This window comes from Condylostylus longicornis, unplaced genomic scaffold, assembly GCF_029603195.1.
Source record: "Condylostylus longicornis isolate FDR11 unplaced genomic scaffold, ASM2960319v2 ptg000042l, whole genome shotgun sequence".
Lineage (NCBI taxonomy): Eukaryota > Metazoa > Arthropoda > Insecta > Diptera > Dolichopodidae > Condylostylus > Condylostylus longicornis.
This window is the reverse complement of record NW_026578011.1, coordinates 577,670-597,779: the sequence shown is the minus strand read 5'-3', so window position 1 is coordinate 597,779 and position 20,110 is coordinate 577,670. Positions and strand designations below refer to the sequence as shown.

At 27.1% G+C, this 20,110-nt stretch overlaps 7 protein-coding genes across 7 annotated transcripts in view; 4 read left to right on the top strand and 3 right to left on the bottom strand.

The window, feature by feature from the left end:
* Positions 1-202: 202 nt before the first annotated feature.
* Positions 203-4,671, bottom strand: LOC129609997 (M-phase inducer phosphatase). The gene is made up of 5 exons (XM_055522291.1): positions 4,507-4,671; positions 2,929-3,867; positions 1,511-2,873; positions 1,286-1,447; positions 203-1,228 (listed from the first exon to the last, which is right to left on the bottom strand). The coding sequence occupies exons 2-5, from the start codon at positions 3,837-3,839 to the stop codon at positions 752-754; spliced, it is 2,913 nt and encodes a 970-aa protein (XP_055378266.1). The 5' UTR covers positions 3,840-3,867; positions 4,507-4,671; the 3' UTR covers positions 203-751.
* Positions 4,672-5,113: 442 nt separating this feature from the next.
* Positions 5,114-5,751, top strand: LOC129609975 (DNA-directed RNA polymerase III subunit RPC10). Its single transcript, XM_055522263.1, has 2 exons — positions 5,114-5,499; positions 5,560-5,751. Exons 1-2 carry the CDS (start codon positions 5,362-5,364, stop codon positions 5,743-5,745), a joined length of 324 nt encoding a protein of 107 aa, XP_055378238.1. The 5' UTR covers positions 5,114-5,361; the 3' UTR covers positions 5,746-5,751.
* A 23-nt stretch (positions 5,752-5,774) lies between these two features.
* LOC129609973 (threonylcarbamoyl-AMP synthase) lies at positions 5,775-6,577 on the top strand. Its single transcript, XM_055522260.1, has one exon. It carries the CDS (start codon positions 5,775-5,777, stop codon positions 6,495-6,497), a length of 723 nt encoding a protein of 240 aa, XP_055378235.1. The 3' UTR covers positions 6,498-6,577.
* LOC129609974 (UPF0235 protein C15orf40 homolog) lies at positions 6,534-7,463 on the bottom strand. Its single transcript, XM_055522261.1, has 2 exons — positions 6,942-7,463; positions 6,534-6,818 (listed from the first exon to the last, which is right to left on the bottom strand). The coding sequence occupies exons 1-2, from the start codon at positions 7,183-7,185 to the stop codon at positions 6,664-6,666; spliced, it is 399 nt and encodes a 132-aa protein (XP_055378236.1). The 5' UTR covers positions 7,186-7,463; the 3' UTR covers positions 6,534-6,663.
* Positions 7,464-9,725: 2,262 nt separating this feature from the next.
* On the top strand, positions 9,726-13,737 carry LOC129609957 (uncharacterized protein C05D11.1-like). The gene is made up of 13 exons (XM_055522231.1): positions 9,726-9,957; positions 10,023-10,264; positions 10,321-10,527; positions 10,639-11,140; positions 11,198-11,343; positions 11,398-11,493; positions 11,617-11,775; positions 11,836-12,009; positions 12,063-12,477; positions 12,530-12,782; positions 12,839-13,346; positions 13,402-13,538; positions 13,598-13,737. Exons 1-13 carry the CDS (start codon positions 9,819-9,821, stop codon positions 13,653-13,655), a joined length of 3,036 nt encoding a protein of 1,011 aa, XP_055378206.1. The 5' UTR covers positions 9,726-9,818; the 3' UTR covers positions 13,656-13,737.
* Positions 13,566-15,142, bottom strand: LOC129609958 (ribulose-phosphate 3-epimerase). The gene is made up of 3 exons (XM_055522232.1): positions 14,836-15,142; positions 14,649-14,777; positions 13,566-14,591 (listed from the first exon to the last, which is right to left on the bottom strand). Exons 1-3 carry the CDS (start codon positions 14,971-14,973, stop codon positions 14,172-14,174), a joined length of 687 nt encoding a protein of 228 aa, XP_055378207.1. The 5' UTR covers positions 14,974-15,142; the 3' UTR covers positions 13,566-14,171.
* A 598-nt stretch (positions 15,143-15,740) lies between these two features.
* Positions 15,741-20,110, top strand: part of LOC129609965 (amyloid beta precursor protein binding family B member 2-like) — a 285,959-nt gene continuing 281,589 nt past the window's right edge. The window contains exon 1 of the mRNA XM_055522249.1: positions 15,741-16,304. The gene's annotated coding sequence lies outside the window, so the exon portion shown is untranslated. The remainder of the gene's footprint in view (positions 16,305-20,110) is intronic.

Sequence of the window (20,110 nt, the reverse complement as noted above, 5' to 3'; positions counted from 1 at the left end):
ATTAGATAATAATATTTTTGTATAAATTTATAAGAGAGCATTACAATAATACATCTAAAATTATAATTCTCGATTATTAAATTTAGTTAATTAAAAAAAAAATAATGAATTTTTTATTCAGTAAAAAAAGGTTAAAAAAAAAAACTTTAAAAAAACTACAAACTAATGAAAAATGGAATATTAAAATTTGAATAAATATTTAAAACAAATAATTCATAATAGCCATACATATAATAAAAATTAATACAAAAATAAATACAAGAAATGAAAATAATATATTTTTTGATATTATTTGTTTCTTTTAAATTTGTACGAAAATTCCTAAACACATTACAAAGATTCCTATTTTATATTTTATTTAATTGAAAATAATTTTAACTAAAAGTAATGAGAGCTGATAAATATTCATATACATCGACTTACATATAAAATAAATATACACGAAATATAAAAATTTCTTAATTATTAAAATTCTTAAAACGACAAAACTGTTCTCGCCTTTATAATATTAAAAAAATATAATAATTTAAAATACATTTAAAAAAATATTCGTATTTTATTTTTGTGTTTTGAAATTATGGAAAAATTTATCTGAATTTAAATTTTATTTCAAAAATTTAAATTTCTGAAATTCAAATATGAGGTGATTTTAAAAAAAATAAAAAAAAAAATGAGAAAAAAAATACTTCATTTATACTAAATTTAAGATCTAATGTAAACATAAGATAAAAATATAATAAAGAAATTTATTCTAATTAAAGCATAAACGTTTTAAAGATTTTCTTTTCATATTTAAATTACGTGATCCACTAGATTTATAATTTATTCCAGAATTGTTTCTTTTTGGTGATTTCATTATTTCTAAAATACCATTTTGCACATCCTCCTTTGACGGTGAAACTGATGCTGTTAATTTACATTTTTCCATGGGATGATAATCACAGAAACATTCTAAACAATATTTAAATTTACATTTAATTGATGTGCATTCGCCATATGGTTGAAATTTTGATATTTCCTGTAATAAACGATTTTTTCTTAATTGTCCTTGCCACGAATCAACAGAAAATGCTTTTTTTAATTTCATTTTTTCATTATTCGAATTTTGTGTAACAGAATGTGTTTTTAAACTAGATCTTCTTAATAAATCTGTTGTTAGATTTTTATTTTCCTCATCTATTGTTTGAAAAAAATATTGTTGTTTTTGCTGTGATTGTATCGATTTTAACTGAAATTTATCTACATTAATGTTCAGATTAAAAATGTTTTCAAATTCATTTCTTACTGTATCATTATTGATGTTTTTGAATTTTATTTCCCTATTATTAAGTATTGATGCATCCAATTCTGGAAATGAATCTAAAGGTGGTTGATTTATAATATAACTTGCCATCGCACAGCGTGGACATTTTCCCATATTTTCGTTATTTGAAAGATTTTTAATTATCTTAAAATAAAAAGAACAAATAAAATTTTTTTAAATTAAGTCCAAGTAAAAAATTATTTTTACCTTTTGATATTCGTGGAATTTGCGCTTTGAAGGACTTGCAGTAGGCGATTTATTTAAAGATTTATCGTGTACTAAATTATTTTTAGAGTCTCGTTTAGATAGCAGTTTTTCATTGTGCAATGTGAATGGCTTGATTTTATTGTAATTATTATTGTAATTGTTTATATTATCATTACAACTGTTTATATTATCAAAATGAGATTGCTTGCAATAGTTCTCTTTACGTACCTTATAATCTCTTATAAATTTAATTAATCTTAGATTCGTTTTATAATTATCATGAAGAATTCTACGATAAACTTTTGTTGTCATTGATAAATTTAACAAATCCTCATCAGATAAATAATAAAAAATTTTTTCTAATACAATTGTGTACAATTCTAGTTTTCCAATTATATTTAAATATGTACAACCATTATAAAAGATTCTATTTGTATGTGGTTTAGATTTTATTATAATTTTTTTGTTTTTTTTTGGTGATTTTTTCGGACTATTATTTTTGAATTTTTTTTTAGGAGTTTCTGGTATTGTCGGATATAATATTTCAAATCTTTCTTTATCAATCGAAAATAAAGAACATTTTTGTGATGAAGTTGAAGTTGATCTGATTGACGTGCGGGGGGGTGTTGTTAGGGAAGATTTTTCCAATTCACCATTTTCTGCACTGTTTTCCAAATAGATAAAATCGTCATCTTTCCCAAATTTATTTAAAGGTGGCGTCAGTGGCATGAAATCATCTAAAGAGTTCTCCTCAATTAAGTGTAATTTTGTTTCATTCATAAGATCAGTTTCACCTAATTTTTTAAATTGAAAATTAGTTTCAATTGGGCTTACATCCATATCACAACTTTCAATATTCGAAATTACAATATTCTTAGATTCATTACAAGGTGGTGTTATATCCATGTTTATATTTTGTGTTGAATTTACTGGAGTTTCAGTTATGAAATTTTTCAACTTAATTTTCATACATTTAGGGCTTGAATTAATATCGATCTTTTTTGAATTATCGATTGAATTATTTTGAAATGAAATGTTATTCACGATCTCATTTTTATTCGACTGGCAAAGTTGATCAGGTGTATTTTTACTTTTTTCAAAATTTACTTCTAAGTTTTTCCCATTTAATTCAGCTAATCGTTCTGCATTTATACGTTTTTTAGCCTTTAACCGATCTTGAATGACGGAATGGATTGCCGGATGAGTTTTTCGTTTGTTCGGCATGACTGCAAAAGCTTGAACGTTTTCATTTTCTAATATTGATTTATCGTCGTTTAAAATAGATAACGAATTGTTTTGACTGCTAAATTTTAAGAATCGACGAAACGTTTTACATGAAGCTTTCTTATTTATTTCTAGTGCACTAAAATTAATTTTAAGTTTTGAAATCTTATTCATATATTAAAACAATATCTTACCAATTTATTAAATTATTTTCATCACTTAGGACATTGTTAAGTCTTTTAACAGTAACAAGCTTTGTTTTCCTGGGTGAATTTAAAGCATCCGAATTTAAAATTGATTCAAAAGCGTCATTCGAACAATTTAGTAGATCATTCAAAGAGTTTTCGTTAATTTTGTTTAATGGTGTCGTAAGCAAATTTCGTTTTAATGTATTTATTGGCGTATTTTTCGGTGTACTACTGCCTCTTTGTTGAATAGGCTGTAAAGGATTTCTTTTAGGTGTTGATTGAGCTGGCGTTTTCCATGACTTAATATCATCATCTTTTGAATTATTTTCGAAGTCTGGTGCTGAATGTAATCTTTTAAAGAGGTTACCTTTTTCCTTTTTATGCTTTTGTGGAGTGGAATATATATCACAATTAGATGATTTTAGTTTTTTGGGTGTGCTTTGAAATTCAACAAGAGAATAATTAGATGGTCGTTTGGTAATGCAACTTAAATGTGAATCACTTCTCGGTGTTGTTATATGGAACGCAGATATACGTTTTGCATTTTGTGTTACTGGTGTCAAAGTCAATAAGTCATTTTTGCTAATTGAACTCCCAAATTTATCTTCAAAAATATTCGATTGAGATTTGTATGAGTTTTTTGTTGAATTAAACGATTGGGTAATTGATGATGAGTATGTAGAAAATTGTGATGAACTTAATATAGAAGTCGGAGTTGACAAATTACTATAAGCTGATTGATATGCACTATCTGCTCCAGTTGTGTTAACACAGTTTTCATGAAATAGGAAAAACTTTTCATCCTCTTTCATCTCATTAAATTTTGATGAATTTTCTTCATTTTTTGTACGATAATTTAAAAAATTCCTTGATATAAAAGTTGGATCAAGGTTTTCCATTTTTACATTTTCCTCCATTCTGTTACAAAATACTGATACTCAAAGTCTAAAAATTATAATAAACAGTTATATAAAATAGTTTAATATAATTATATGCTAAGTCATTTGGAAGGAAGGGTAGTATTCATGAATCTATTTTTTAAGTTTGATGCTGTTTCCTTTCATTAGTTTGACTTTTTAAAAGTCAAACTAATGAAAGGAAATTATTTCAAGTTTCAACAATCATGAAAGCAAAAGGTTATCAAATTTTTAAAGTTCAATTTGAATTTTTAGTTTGTTTATGCATCGCGCCAAAAAAAACAAATTCGTATTATTATATACCTTCGTATGTGTATGCACACAAATTATGAAAATTAAAAATTCATAGATAAATACTACATAAGTTAATAATGTTGTGAACAGAGCAATTTTATTTTTAACTAATTGTCCATACCGTACAATAGATTTGGCATCATTACAGTTTCAAGGTCAATTTTAACATTATTGCAGAAATTCGGCTTAGTATATTACCCAAGTATATGAAAATGATTTCTTTAAAATTAGGCACCGACTAAAATTTATTTTTGTCGAAAATATAATAGAAATGTAACACTATTCTTAATAATATCAAAGAATTTAGAGCAGTTGCTCAAATTCTTCTTGTTTTTATATGAAACTTCAAAATGAACGCATCAAAAAAGCATACCTTACAATTTTATTAATTAGAAACTCGTACAATATAAATCCATTGAATATAATATGAACTTATTATTTTTCCTCAATTTTTATTTTTTTAATGCTATTTACATTTCAATGAAAATATTTTTATTAAATCTCGTAAATTTTATTTTAAATTTTTAATTGCTTATAAAATTTATTATTTTAGGGGAAAAGCAAAGCAAACTTTTATTTAATAATTTGAGTAAGCAACTTATTTGACAATTCTTTAGTTTTGACATATCAATTTATATATGAATTTGTGCAAGAAAATGGGGTTGCGTAAGATTGACGGTCATTTCTCATAAAAATACCAATCAGCACATTAATATTGATTGACGGTCACTTCCCACAAAAATATAATTCAGCCCACTAAAATTAAGTTTCTGAATGGTATTTTTGTGGGAAGTGATCATCAATTCGGCAATCGATTGATTGACAGTTTCTTTCCGTAAAAATACCATTCACCTGAGCAATCAAAAGATTGACGATTTTAATGAGTTGCTTAATTTTAATGAGTTGCATAGTAAAAGCATTGACGGTGACTCCTCACAATAATACCACACAGCAAATTAATTTTAATGGGTTGTATGGTATTTTTATGGGAAGTGAGCGTCAAACGATGAAAGCAACGAATGCTATTTTTCTGGAAAGTGACCGTTAACCCATTTTCATCATGTTTTTTAGTATAAATAAATTAAGGTTAAATAAACTAGTTCCATAGAATCATTACGTACAAAGTTGAAAATTTATTACAAAATTTTATTTTAATAGTATAGCATAATTTTATGATATTAATAATTAATTGAAAAATGAAAATTTTAAATTATTAATAATATGAATTATGTTGTTTTGCCCGACTTGTGGTAATTTATTATTAATTGCTGAAGATAACTACGGACTTAGATTCTCTTGTAATACTTGTCCATACATTTGCAAAATTAAAAAGAAAATATCAACAAAAACTTATCCTAAACTGAAGGTAATATTAAGTAAAAATTGAAATTTATAATTTCACTAATAAAATTCAATGGAATTTCAGGAAGTTGACCATGTAATGGGCGGTTCAGCTGCTTGGGAGAACGTTGATTCGACTGATGCTGAGTGCCCGGCCTGTTTTCATAAGAAAGCTTATTTCATGCAAATGCAAACACGTTCTGCTGATGAACCTATGACTACATTTTATAAATGCTGTAATCAACAGTGTGGGCATAATTGGAGAGATTAAATTTTGCATTATTTCTATATTTATAGTCAATGATCAGATTAAAAGATTTCGTTGCATGTACAATTTTCAAAAATTCTAAATTAAACTTTTATTCTAAAATGACGTTACAAAAAATTTTTGTTTCCGAAACAGAAAATTCAATAGAAAAAGCTACCGAAATTCTAAACATGGGGCAAGTGATAGCAGTGCCAACAGATACAGTTTACGGATTAGCTTGTAATGCTAATGATTCGGTAGCAATAAAGAAATTATATAATATTAAAGGTAGAGATAAATTAAAACCTGTCGCAATTTGTGTTGCCAATTTACAAAATGTAAAATATTATGGCAAAGCGGAACACTTACCGGAAAATTTATTAAACGAATTGCTACCAGGTCCAATTACTATAGTATTAGAAAAAACAAAAAAGCTTAGTTCACCATTTTTAAATCCAGGAATAAATAAAATTGGCATTAGAATACCAAAGCTTAAATTTATACAAAATTTATGCAGTAAATTAGAATTTCCGATAGCATTAACAAGTGCTAATTTATCGAGTGAACCAAGTAGCCTTAATATTCAGGAATTTGCAAGTATATGGCCTAGCTTAGGCGGAATTTTCGATGGTGGAATTTTGAGCCTTGACGAAACGTCCAGATCTGCTTCAACAGTTATTGATTTATCAGTTCCAGATAAATATAAAATAATTCGTAGAGGTATTATGGCGGATGAAATCGTTGAAATTTTAAGAAAATACGGTATAAAACCTTAGATTAAAAATTTAGATTTTGTAAAGATACATATGATGTATATTTTATTTAAGCTATTTTATTACAATAAATTAATTATTAAAAAAAACTAAGTTTTATCAATTACGTTCATGTTCACATTTGCAAATTTTCTAAACTAAAATTCAATTTACACGTACACCTATGTATTTAACCACATTCTTTTTGTAAACAAGTTTTAACATTATCTACTGTAGTGATCCCTTTAAAAATTAGAATCGTTTTTTGACGAGATTTTGATCCTTTATCCAGCGTTACGTCACTTTTTCTTAATCCAAGAATTGAAGATAAATATTTAACCAGTTCTATAATGAATAAAATGCATATGTATGAACAGTACTGATGAAAGTACATTAAACAATATTGATATCTTTTTATATTTAGAAGCTGAGTATGTTAGTACAACAGTTGAGTTATTTTATACTGACCAGTGTTCGCCTCGCCTTCAACAGGTGGTGCTGAGATTTGTACTCCTACTCCTTCATCTGATATATTTGTTATAGAATTTTGTTTTGCACCGGGTTTTGCTAAAATTTTAATAACGATGTTTCCTTGCTTATCCATTTGAATTGGTTCAGTTTTAGATATTCCTACGGTTTGCGGTATGTCTAATTTCTTTGAAGATTTTTTGCTTTTCGACATGGTATTTGCTATATAAACTATTTTTCGCATTCAAAGGTTTAAATAAAGTTTCTCAAAGCAAAATTTTTTGTTTCTTTAGAATTTTAGATAGTTTTTAAAATATGTATGTAAACAAACTTTCACATTATTTTTACAACTTCGGAATTATGTACTTTATATAATACACTTTTGATACAGGGTTGCCATTCGCACGCTTTTAAGTGTAAGTGTTTACTTTTCATCGCTTTACATTTCATTTACTTTACTTTTTTCCAAAAACCTTTTTTAAAATCTTTTTTTTTTTGACAAGAGAGAAAAACTCCTTCATTTATTTCTGATTTTTGTTTCAAAAAAAAAACTGTGTTTGCCGTTTATAGTCAAACATTTGACAGTTTGACGTTTTTAAAGGAAATAAAAGTCTTCTTTATAAACAATGGTCTGATAATCGGAATAGATTAAGTATAAAACAATTAAAAATTTTATGCATGTTTGTTTGGAAAAATTATGATTTTTGCCTATTTTTATTTCGAATTTTTCATATGAAAAGTTGACTAAAATCTAAAAATTTTCATACTAAAATGGAGTTTAGAGTTTTTTGAACAACATATCAAAAACTCAAATTGCAACTCAAAATTTTAACTATAATTTTGATTAAATGTATTTTTCGAGTTTTTTCCGCATTTTTTTGTATCGCCATGTCAGGCAACATATCTGAGAGAATTGAGAGTAAAAAATGGTATAACAGTGAATGAAAAAAAATTTGGTGCTATATTTTTTAGTCTAGAATACACGACTTAAAATAAAGTTAATAAAAATTTTATTAATATTATAAAACATCAATGTTTTATATAGAAACAATTTTATATTCATCATTCGATCATGTAATCTAAGAAGTACCAATACTGCGAACTAATAAACACAATACTGCGAAACAATAATACATACGCAATATATTTTCAACAGTTGTATAAAAACTTTTGCTGTTTTGAATTTGCAGTATTATGTTCATGAACAAAAAATGTCCTTAACAAAAAAAATTTATTTATTTTGAACCAAATAGTGGAAAATTCTATTTAAGGAAAAAAAAGATTAAGAAAAACTAAAAAAGAAAACGAAAACAAAAAGAAATTTTGTTATGTTTAAATACATCAATTAACAAACGAATTCCTAAAAAAACTGTAAAAGCTAGTAAAAAAAAAGTGCAGCTGATTTAACTACGCTAGCCATGATAATTAAAATATTTTTGTGATCGTTTAGCAATGTTTATGAAAAAACTTGAACACAAATATAGCGCAGTTCTCGCTATATTCTCAATTTTTTAGAATGGTAGCTCCTAAGGACATATTATACCATATGGACAGAGATTGGCAGAAATTTTTTGAAGCCAGCATAGAATATGATTTATATGCTGCAACATGAAAAGTTGTTGCCAGCGTAAACCCAAAAGTAATAACATTTTCCCCTCGTAGAATTTTTTGTGTGAAATTTTTTATGCCAAATTTCACACAAAATGTATAAGCAAAATTATTAAAGTTTTATTAGAACTGATGTATTTTGTGTATTAAGTAATTTAATAAAAAAAATTTAGACAATTTGTCAAAGTTTAAAAAAAAAATTATTTTGTTTTAGGAAATAAATATAATTGTTTAAAAAAGTTCATTAAATAAAAAAAATATACGTAACCCAGCATTTACACATACAAGTTACTTGCAAGCAAGTTTGTATAATATTAATTGTCAATTAGTTTTTCCAAATGTCAAATTACTTGCTATTATGACGTAGGCGTTTAGCAAGTTAATTTTTGAAAATGTCTTTGAGAAGAAAACAACTAGCAATATATATAATTGTTTATAAATTTTAGAAACCATAAGTTTGCTAAGTTTAATTTTTTCAAAGAAAAATTCAAAAATTTTAAATTAAAAAAAAAAAAAATCAAAACAACAAATTTTTTTTTGTGAATTTCTCAATATGTCAAATTACTTGCTCAAATTACTGGCAACAAAATTTTCTTGCAAGTTGAACTGCAAGTAAACAAGCAAGTAGAAATATTTCAATGTGTTAGTAAAATTTTTGTATGTATTGCAACTTTCTTGCAAGTAACTTGTACGTGTAAATGCTGGGTAAGTGAAAAAGTGGTTTGTTTTGCTTACTTTTTTAAATTAAAAAAGTGTGGCCATAACAAAAGTTTTTTTTGTTACTTTGTTCACTTCTAGGAGAAGCATAGGGCTAGTGCGTGATATCATGCCCTAGCTCCGTAGCGTCATACAGTTTTAACTAGGTAGGTGACTAGCCCGCCGTAGTTTTTTCTTTTATGTTAAGTATTTAATTTTTTACAATTTTTTAACCATTTTATTTTAAATTGAAGTTTTTTTTCAATTTCTCATAACTTTTATTCTCTATTTTAATATTTTCATTTTAACTTGCCAAAGACACTGTGACTTTTTATATTTTAGCATCACTTTTTCTCTACGAAAAGAATATAAAAGTAGCTAACCATATTTTATAGTACATCCATGGCAACTCCCAAAAAAAACTTGACAGTGACATTGCAAAATTCTGCACAAATTAATAAGAATGTTTCATTCTTTAACCTGAAACCGGTGGGGTTAAACTTTTATTTATTAGCTTAAAGTTAACTTTTTTAATAGAAGGAGTACTAAGACATTTTTTCAGAGAAATATAGTATGAGTTCATTTAAATTGGTGACAAATACGAAAATAAATGGCTATATCGACGCTCAGAAATACAAATCAGAGCAAACTGGATTAAAAGTAGTGATCTGTGATGTTGATGGTCCTGTGGTAAATGGTTATTACACATTAGGTAAGGTTTATAAAAAATTGTTTAGATTTTGCGTTGTATATCTATCATAAAAAGACACATTTCAGCAACTGAAGCTCATGATGATGATGGACTGCCGCACACCTTAGAACATCTTATATTTCTGGGGTCTGAAAAATATCCCTATAAGGGTGTTTTAGACTTATTAGCAAACCGTTGTTTAGCTTCAGGAACGAATGCATGGACTGATACAGATCACACCTGTTATACCATGACTACGGCAGGTAGTGATGGGTTTTTAACATTAATGCCTATATACCTCGACCATGTTTTGTATCCAATATTATCAGTAGGCTTATTTGATTACTTTTCAAATTAAAACATGTAAATAAGCAATTTTTTAAGGATTCTGGATTTATTACTGAGGTTCATCATATTTCTGGGGAGGGAGAAGATGGTGGCGTGGTTTACTGTGAAATGCAAGGTCGTGAAAATACTGGTGAATCGCGAGCAAATTTACAAATGCTTCGTCTGGCATATCCTAGTTCAGGTTATAGTGCAGAAACTGGAGGAATAATGAAAAATTTGAGGACAAGTTGTAATAATGATAAAGTACATACATAAAAGTTATTTTTTACATTTTGAAAATCAATTATTTTACAAATATAAAATACCTATACGATTTTCAAGATCAATATTCTTGACATTTTATATTAATTTCAGATTAAAAAATATCATGCCAAGTTTTATCGCCCGGAAAATTTAACTTTGATAATAGCTGGAAAAGTGAAACCTGAAAAAGTATTTGAAGCTTTAGAGCCGGTGGAGCAGAAAATTATTGGGAAAGGAAAGCTGCCGAAGTTTGAGAAACCATGGCAAACTCCGGTGGCACCTTTGACTGAATCTCACGATATCAAAATTTTGTATCCATCGGATGAAGAAGACTGTGGGTTGGTTTACATTGGCTATCGAGGACCAAACTGCATTCATGAATATAAAAAACTGATGGCATGCAACGTATTGCTTAGATATTTAAGTGATACTCCTGTAAGTCCATTGCAAAGAGAGTTCGTAGAAATTGATGATCCCTTTGCCAGCAAAGTATCTCATAGTTTGCTAGAAAATTATGAATCATTATTAGTTTTCATTTTTGATAATGTTCCGATTGAAAAAATTGATTTAGTTTTAAGCAAACTCAAAGAGACTTTGAAAAAATTTTTGGTTGGTAAGAAAAATAAATACAACAACAATTTGACTACTTGAATGATATTTGATTTTTAAGGGGAAGAAAAAGTTGATATGTCCAGAATGAAATCTATTCTTGATCGTCTAATTTTAGAAAATTTGAGTAATTTGGAAAATGAACCGCATGATACTGCAGCTTATTTGGTAATAGGCGATGCTTTATATGGAACTAATGATAATGATGTAAAAAGGATTTTTGTGTTTATATGACTAGAAGCTTTAATTTCTTTGTTTTAGTTTTGTGACCGATTGAATCCTAATAAATTTTTTGAAGCGTTTTTAGAAATGGATGAGAATTATTGGATCACTTTAATCAAAGAGTATTTATTTTCTGTTAGTAATATTAATCTGAAAAATATTTAAATATTAAATTTTCATATTTTAAAAATTAAATTTTCATATGTATTTTAAAAATTAAATTTTCATATTTTAAAAATTAAATTTTCTAAATTTCAGGGCAGTTTTATTTGTGTCAGAGCATTTCCAAGCATTGAGGAAAATAATAGAATGTCGAAAGAAGAACTGGATAGAATAGAGAAACAAAGAGTAGCTTTGGGACAAGTTGGTTTAAATGAAAAAGGGGAAAAGCTACAAAAAGCAATGGATGAAAATGAAGTGAAATATATAAGCATTTAAACTTATTCCATTTTATTTGATTTTATACCTTTCGTTTAGATACCACCACCACCAGAAATGCTTACGCATGTTCCTGTACCTTCTATTGACGGAATAAATTTTCATGAGCTAAAAATTTATAAGGCCTCTAACACTGAATCAATTTCTTGTTTTAACTTCTCCGATATTCCAGTCTACAGTGAAGTTTACGATATTAATACAAATTTTATTTACGTAAGTTTTTAACAAATTTCTCGTAATGAGTACACCATTTATGCGTTTCTTAGATAACTATAACAATGAATACGAGTGGGTTGGAACCAAAATATCGTTCATACTTACTCTTGTTATTGGAAATGCTTTTAGAGTCACCAGTTCGTCGTAATGGCACTCTCATTCCTTATGAGGAAGTCGTTGCAGCTTTGGAAAGAGACACTATTGATAGCAGCACAACGCTCGGTTTGGAGGGGTGCGGATTTTCAGTAGGTGTATTTTCTCATGTAGCCACACTGTCAATTCAAGTGGATTCAAAGAAGTATGAAAAAGGTGTTGAATGGGTAATTGATTTACTACATTCAACGGAATTTCCAGCTGATCGAATAAAAGTATGTGCCTCAAAAATGTTCAATAATGTGTCTCAAGCAAAACGTAAAGGCCACACCATTGCCAAAGACTTGTTGAAAGCCATGTATTATGATGAGGGTACTCTTCTCTATTTATTTAAAGACCTTTTTTTAAATTCAATTTTTTTTAGAAAGCAATGTTAAAAAAAGTTCTGTATTAAAACAACAGAAATTTTTGGGAGAAATTATAGAGTATCTTGATAAATCGCAAGATGTCGAAAGAATTATAGCTGACATTGCAAAAGTTAGGAGTGAATTATTAAAACCAGAAAATCTTTCAATACATATTGCTGCGAATGTTAAAATGCATTCTAAAAATAAACACAATTTGTCAGAACCTTGGAAAAATATTTTAAGAGAGGGCAAGGGTGTAAATAAGAAAGAGTAAGTAAACGCACAAAAAGCATTACTAAAAAATAATCTTTATATTAATTTTAAAGGTTAATAGTAATTCCCGATTGGAAAATTATTAAATCTGATGGAATTTATCCTGATATGCAAGGAACTGTTGTTGGGATGGGTTGTGTAGAGAGTGCATTTTTATTTCATTCCATTCCAAGCATAAAAAATTTCAATGATCCAGACTTGCCAGCTTTGATGCTGTACTTGCAATATTTGACACAATTAGAGGGACCATTGTGGCGTCAAATTCGTGGGCAAGGTTTTGCATATTGCTACACTTTGATTCCTCGACCTCAAGAAGGTGTTCTTTCTTTGTCTCTATATCGTGCGTCAAACGTTGTAGCAGCGTTTAAAGAAGCTAAATCAATTATCGAAAATCATTTATCTTCGGCTGAAGTTTGGGATGAAAATTTATTTGAATCAGCTCGAAGCTCTTTAATATTTGAATTGATTGAAAGAGAACATAGTATTGGAAACTTAGTAACACAGGGTATTCTTTGTGGTTATAAAATGGTAGATTCCAATCACAATCGCCATTTAGTTAGAGTAAATACTTCTTATCTTTTTCGATTTCACAAAATTAATTTTTTATTATTTGTAGGAAGTAAGTAAAATAAAGATGGAACAATTAAAAACCATTGGGGCAAAATATGTATCCCCTTTGTTTTCCAAAAACGCTAAAACAGCAATTGTTTGTCATCCTGATCGAGTTCAAGAAATAGCAAATGGTTTTGCAAGGTATTATTAAACGAAACAATTTTCGAGTTGTTAAAATAATTTTATATTTTATTATTTAGCATGGATCGGAAATTAACAACCGCAACCACTTTGGAAGAAAGTATACTTTCTAAATAAACTCTTAATTGGAATTTTAAATACGAGTGAGGAATGTTACAAAGACGAATTTAATAAACAAAACAAGCTAATAAAATTTGCTAAATTTTCTCTTTTTTTAATAAAAACTCAGCACAGTGATGAATGGACGAATTTTTTCGCACTTAAAACCATACTTTGTTATATGTATGTAGTTTCTTTGTTGAAATATTTTACATTTAAAAATTAAAAAGACTAATCATTTACAGGATTTTAATATTAAAACATTTTTAAACAACTTTATAAAAATCTATCTGTATTGAAAAAGTAATAAAAATTTATCTTCTACAATTTTCAAAAAGCTTTAATTTACAACTACAAATTAAATTAAACAATGGTTAAATAGAAACTAAACCACGCCGATTCAAAATATCAAATATTTAACCCATACTTTATAATATTATATGTATACAATACATATACTATTCTATATTAACTTCAAACCAATTTGCAAATCTTTCAGCGTTGTTGATGTCTGTTATAGGTTAAAAAAAAATTTCATCGATATAATTTTTTGAAAGAACTCTCAACAGCTGTTTTCAATTCTCTTATAACTTGTTTTTGATTAGGGGCCTGAATAATTCCTGTACCTGAAACAATCCAATTGGCTCCAGCTTCTGCACAAGAACTGATAGTTTTAGGTCCAACTCCACCATCAACTTCAATATTTAACTCTGGATAATTATCTCTCAACCACTTGACTTTCTGCATCATGCCTTCCATAAATGCTTGACCACCGAATCCCGGTTCAACGGTCATAATTAATACTAGATCAACTAATGGTATAAATTCCTCTATAACATTGACTGGAGTTTTAGGTTTTAAACCGATTCCAACTTTCATTCCGTTCTCACGAATTTTCCGACATACATCTGGAATACTTTCTTTTTCATTCAGAGCTTCATAATGGAATGTATACTAAAAAATAAGTCTAGAAGTAGTTTTAAATATTTACATGGTTTAAAAATTTTATACTTGATCTACTCCAGCATCAGCCATTGGTTCTATCCATTGATTGGGATTTGACACCATCATATGAGTTTCAAAAAATACATCTTTGATTTTATTTCTTAAACATTTAACAACAGGATGTCCAAACGTTAACTGCAAAAATCAAATGAAAACATTTTGAAAATGTTTGATAACTAAACTATTTTTTTACATTTGGGACGAAATGACCATCCATCACATCTAAATGTAAATAATCAGCTCCATTCGATATTAACTTTTGAGATTCAACTTCAAGTTGACACAAATCTGCATTTAAAATAGATGGACCAATTTTCGCTTCTAATGGCATTTTGATAATTATATTCCAATTTTTTATATTGTATTTTTAAAAACTTTTATGAGATAGTTGTTACTTTTGTCTAAACAGTCATAAAACACGAGACTCTTTATTCCGGTTTTCGTCAATGAAATAAGAAAAACAATGAAAAAGTAAATATTTCATTACTGAACTTTGATAACCTTCGATTGGGAAATGACATTCGGTAGTGGTTTGTAAACCTATAAAAAAAGTATTTTTGTGCAATGTATGTATGTTGTATAGTATGATAACTTTAAGTTTTGGTATGATAACTTTAAGTAAGTAGGCGCCAAAGTTGAAAATGTGTTTCAATTTCATATTGAAGAGTAAAAGATATATGGATTTTGTATGAGTTTTATGCATGAATGCCTGTGCCCAGTTAATTCATTTATAAGAAATTGATGAACGCAATTAATTTAGCGTAGTGCCATTTAATTTTTTAACTATTAAAATTTTAATGTATTGATTTATATGTATTACATATTCATATAATTAATTAAATAGGAAAATTCTTAAAATGAAAATAATAATCCGTAATCTAGCAAGTTGATTTGAAAGAAATACGAGATCACAATGGTATAAAATAAAATTAATAAAGTTTTCCGCAATCACCGTTAGTTGTCAGAGTAGTCGATTCAAATAAAATTTTATACGCATGATTTCAACATCCGAACTTTGTTTAATTATTAAAACACTGTTATTAAAATATTTGACATTTTTACTTTCAGATTATTGTACTTAAGAACGAGTGTTTCAATAAAGAAGTTACTTTTTCATTTCAAATAATAATAAAAAAAATTATAAAAAAAGAAAAACAGAAGCGAATATTTTTTAAAATTTTAATTGCATACTTTATATACAATAATATTTACATAAATAATATTATTAAAAGAAAATGTAGTATACATATATTTAAAAAATTGTTTTGCTATTTTTGTGCAATATATAGTAATAAATTCAATTTATAGCTCCCTTCTAAACTAAATTATTGAGAGATTATTATTATTTAAGGGCGTGTATCAAATTTTTTTACTATTAAAATTTTCCAAGAATAAGTTAATGCATTTTGATAATGTAAAATATAGTGTTTTTTCTTTCTCATTTTGATATTTTGTTGAAAAGATTTTAAAAATTTAAAAGATATGTACCGTACTTTACACAGTTTACATTTATGCGGTATTTACATACATTATTTATATGTTGCCTGGGGTATATATTGTTTATGTTAATTGTACTTTTATTAAAGCAAATTGAAAGAAGAATTGTGTTTTTATTTTAATTAATAATTTATATGAAATTCGTACCTGGCTAATTTTTTATATGTAAGTATTTATATTCACTATATTTTCTATAAAAGATTTTGGAAATAATGTAAAACTTGCGTAAATGTTCTAAAGTAATTTTAAGTTTTTCAAACCTACATAATATATGTACATACTTTCTATGTACTTACATATGTACATTAAGTATAAAATAAGCTTTTCTTTTCTAATATAATGTTACTAATTTAAAAAAAAAATTACAATGCATTTGTTGTGTATGTCAAAAAATTAGGTGTTTTATAATTTTTACCGTTCAATGTCTAACCATATTTTTTTAACAGTTTAAATTTTATTACGTAAATAGCCAAAAACTGAAGAAGTAATACATATGTAATAAAATTTAAGAATAAAAAATCTATCCTTGGTGATATGTGTAGATATGTTGAAAAAATCAATACTTTCCATTTCTTTCTGCTTTTGTTTGCTTTTTGTTTTCATATATGTATGTAATATAGTTTAAGTATATACTTCATAGTATCTGTCATTATTTTTTTTTAAATAACTTAATATTTATTATATTATATATATTAAACAGAATTCATTTACTAATCAAAGAATTACACTTTCTAAAAAAATAAAAAAGAAAGCAGTACGTCGATTCAATTTAAAATCAACTCTTAATTTTTATAATGATTTTGTTATATAATTGGGAATATCGATTAATCAACAAAAATATGCTCATATACTCGTAAATAAAAATATACGAGTTCAAAAATATGAGTGTATGTGCATTGTATGCACGTACATTTAATACTAAAAGTATAGTGAGTGTATGTATGTACATATGTTTATGCACATAAGCACAAAAATGCCGAGAAAAGGGTCGCTGACATGTGAAAATATTGAACAATTCAATAACGATGAACAGTATTTGAAATTAATTTTGTTTTCTCTTTTTTTTATTGCTTATGATTCATTTATTAAAAGAACTTTTGCCCAGATGTTCTCTTTCCACCATTGGATTTTATGACATTGTATTGAACAACATTTATATAACATTATGGAAGTAGAATTGAATTTTCATAATATTATGTATATTGGTGCCACGGATGTATACATATATATTATATCTGATTCAATATTTATAACTCCTTATCTAATAGATATGTACTCACATATATATGGTGTATGCTTTTACTCGTTAGTGCATAGATAAAAATGCATTGTATTGAATAAGTGCATACGTACTTACTGTTATATATATACTCATATAACAAGAAGTATGTTATGTATAAATTAATGTTTCATTTTCATACGTACATAGAAATTGCAGTTAATTCATTTTCTCTTTTTCATATTTTCTGGAAAGTGTAAATTTTAGCAGCTTTAGTGTCTAAAAGCTGCTAAAATTTCAGATTCCTACAACCTGCAGTCTATGGGAAGCACGATCTCAAAAATTTGGAAAAAACTGATTTTAGATAACAGTAAATTTTAATGATTTGTTCTTTTAAAGTTCAAATACGATATGCTGCAGCCGAAGAAGTCAGCCACTACTTTTCTGCGTTTGCAAAATTTTAAAATGTCTTTGAGGGACTATAACTCTTGGAGTGGGGGAGATAGGTAAAGATTTTCTTCTACGGAAATAAGTTTCTAATAGAGATTTATATTCTCTATAGAGATCTAGCATATGAATTTTTCAGCTTTCTATCTTCAAGGGTGTAGAAGTTTTGTAAATAGACATACGGACAGACAATAGTGTAGGTTTTATGCACATTGAAACTTTTTAATCAAAATCGTTATAAATGTATTATGTATATTTTTTATAATAATATTTTCGTAAATTGAATTTAAACAAGTACGAACGTACATATACATACATATATACATTGTTTTTAAATTAAGGTGCGTTTTAATTATTTTACTTTCCAAAATTTTCTTTAGATTTTAATTTAGAGCATAGATTACGATTTATGCGTACCAATTTAATGTAAAATTGTTTGATTTTCGATGGATGGTAATTTTTAACAGAAGCTTAATGGCAGCATACAATTATTTATTTTAGGTATGATCCATACAATTGATATTAATTTTTACCGACCGCAATTCCATACAATAAGGGAGGTTATGTGATGGCAACTAATTTTGCATATCGAGTTAGGAAACAGTTTATGTACACTTCCCTCTCCATAGTAAGGAAGTGTAAATAAACTATTTTTAGAGAGGTGTCGGTGTGTCCGCCTGTCTGTCTGTGTGTGCACGCGTGTATCTCAAGTTCGGTTGAACCGATTTTGATAAAATTTTATATGTAAGCTTATTTCGGCTATGGCACGAATTGATCAATTTTTGGGATACATCAGGCCTCGGGAACTGCACTTTTTAGCGGGTATGTTTTACATTTTTTCATCATTTTGAAGAAAATATTCAACATATTTACTTGAAATTTCATATATAAGCTTCATTTGATCGTACGCGCAACGTCCTAGCTCTCGGAAGAAATAAGATGTCAGCAACTGGATGCTTACTACGAGCCAAATATGTATTTTTGCGTATATATAAAGAGAAATAATCAACCGATTTCATTGAAATTTAATATTCAAATTCGAGCTGTTAAAACAATGAATCTATAAATATTTTGGAAAGATCAGGGCTCGGAAACTCGATTTTACTTTTTTTACCATATCTACAGAATGAATTGATGGAATTTCTTGAAAATTGATATTTAAGTTCTGGTTTTTACCGAAACTAACTGGCGAGCATTTCAGGGAATTTTTCTAGGTATGTTAACTAAAAGCTTACTAATGCCCTAAAAATTGGGAAGAAGTATTTAACAGGCATTTTTATAATATTCTGTAACACTTTCACTTACCTAGACAATAGACATTGCGGTCGGTTATGGCTCGATCACATCAGATTTTTTTTACTTAAATTTATGTTAAACATGACAGGTTATGTTATATAAAATACATACATTTAATAAAAAAAGTTAAAAAAATGATTTTGAAATTTGCTAAAGTCAGGAGAAGATCAAGTAAAAGTTTGAAAATTTTCTTTTTGGTTAGTTTAGATTGAGTGCTTGTGGAATTTAAATTTTTAAAATTTTGTACAGAATTTCGTCTCTGAAGCTCGTTGCATTAAATTTATTATGAGTATTATTCAATTTTTACTCAATCAATTATAAAATTATTATATGACAAATTTAAAATTGGCATATAAGAAAGAAATACATTGTTATGTAGTTTTCATTGAATAAAAAAAATAATTTTTGAGTTTTCTTAAAGTCAAATTTGCTAAAGATATTTTAAATTCATTCTTATTATATTTTTTACTTTTAGATGTTTTGTATGTATGCGTGTGTGTATATAAAAGACAGAAATAATTTAATTTTCTTTTCTTTTTTTATGTTGGGAATATTGTTTTTATTTATTTAAGTCAAAAAATTTAAAATGAATTTTCTTTATTGCAGATGTAACTATCTGTACTTAAAATACATATGCGATGCCAAATATGTATAAAAAAAAAATTTTAAAATCCTATATGATAAAAACAAAGTTCAAACGTGATCAATGTTTAGGTTATTCGAAAAATAAAAATAATGGAAAATAAAAAAAAAATAGAACAGGTAAAAACGTTTCAGTCGGTATAAATCGATTGAATTATACCCTGCACTTTTCGTTATTGTGTAGCAATTACTTGAACCTCTGAAATCATTCTATAGAAACTTCACGGACGTGTCTGACCTATAATTGGACATCCGACTGCCCAGTTTCATGAATCTGACCTTATAATTTTTCCAAATATTTAAAATTAACTTTTGGAGTTGTATGGTAAGTACCTGAACCTGTCAAGCAATTCTACTAAAACTTCAC